At 63.8% G+C, this 685-nt stretch overlaps 1 protein-coding gene across 1 annotated transcript in view; it reads left to right on the top strand.

The window, feature by feature from the left end:
• Positions 1 to 39: 39 nt before the first annotated feature.
• Positions 40 to 685, top strand: part of LOC108804193 (ATP-dependent RNA helicase DQX1-like) — a gene marked incomplete at its 3' end in the record, with an annotated part of 2,655 nt that continues 2,009 nt past the window's right edge. Inside the window, exon 1 of the mRNA XM_018575948.1 lies at positions 40 to 433. Coding sequence (XP_018431450.1) covers positions 104 to 433 — 330 coding nt within the window. The remainder of the gene's footprint in view (positions 434 to 685) is intronic.

Here is a 685-nt window from a genome sequence, read left to right as displayed (position 1 = left end):
CCCTCCCCCTGTATGCTCCCTATGGTGTCACCCTCCCTCTGCTCTGTCCGGCAGGTTCTGCTGGGACTCTCTGCTGCTCCAGGAGCTGACCTCGGACCCTCTCATGCGGACGGCCAGCGTGGTGATTGTGGATGAGGTTGATGAGAGGACGGTGGCCTCGGACCTCCTGCTCGGCCTCCTGAAGGACATTGTTCAGCAGAGGGCCGCCCTGCGCCTGGTGGTCATGACAACGCCCGCTCTGCAGCCGCGCCTCCTGGAGTTCCTGGGGCCGGGCACATGCGTGGTGACGGTTCCGGGCCGGGATCAGGCGCCCAGCGTGGTGTACCGACCACCCCAGTCACATGACCAGGTGATGGCGGCGTGTCACATGGTCCTGGACATCCACCGGAGGAACGAGCCCGGAGACGTGTCGGTGTTCCTGGCCAGCGAGGAGGTGCGTGTGACGGAGGGGGGAGGGCGTGTACATTGGAGGCTGACATACGTGTGCGTGTGACGGAGGGCGTGTACATTGGAGGCTGACATACGTGTGCGTGTGACGGAGGGGGAGGGCTTGTACATTGGAGGCTGACATACGTGTGCGTGTGACGGAGGGGGGAGGGCTTGTACATTGGAGGCTGACATACGTGTGCGTGTGACGGAGGGCGTGTACATTGGAGGCTGACATACGTGTGCGTGTGACGGAGGG

This window comes from Nanorana parkeri, unplaced genomic scaffold, assembly GCF_000935625.1.
Source record: "Nanorana parkeri isolate BGI_ZX_2015 unplaced genomic scaffold, ASM93562v1 scaffold6086, whole genome shotgun sequence".
In the NCBI taxonomy this organism is placed as follows: domain Eukaryota; kingdom Metazoa; phylum Chordata; class Amphibia; order Anura; family Dicroglossidae; genus Nanorana; species Nanorana parkeri.
The sequence above is the reverse complement of the archived record's forward strand: the minus strand, read 5'-3'. Positions and strand labels throughout refer to the sequence as shown.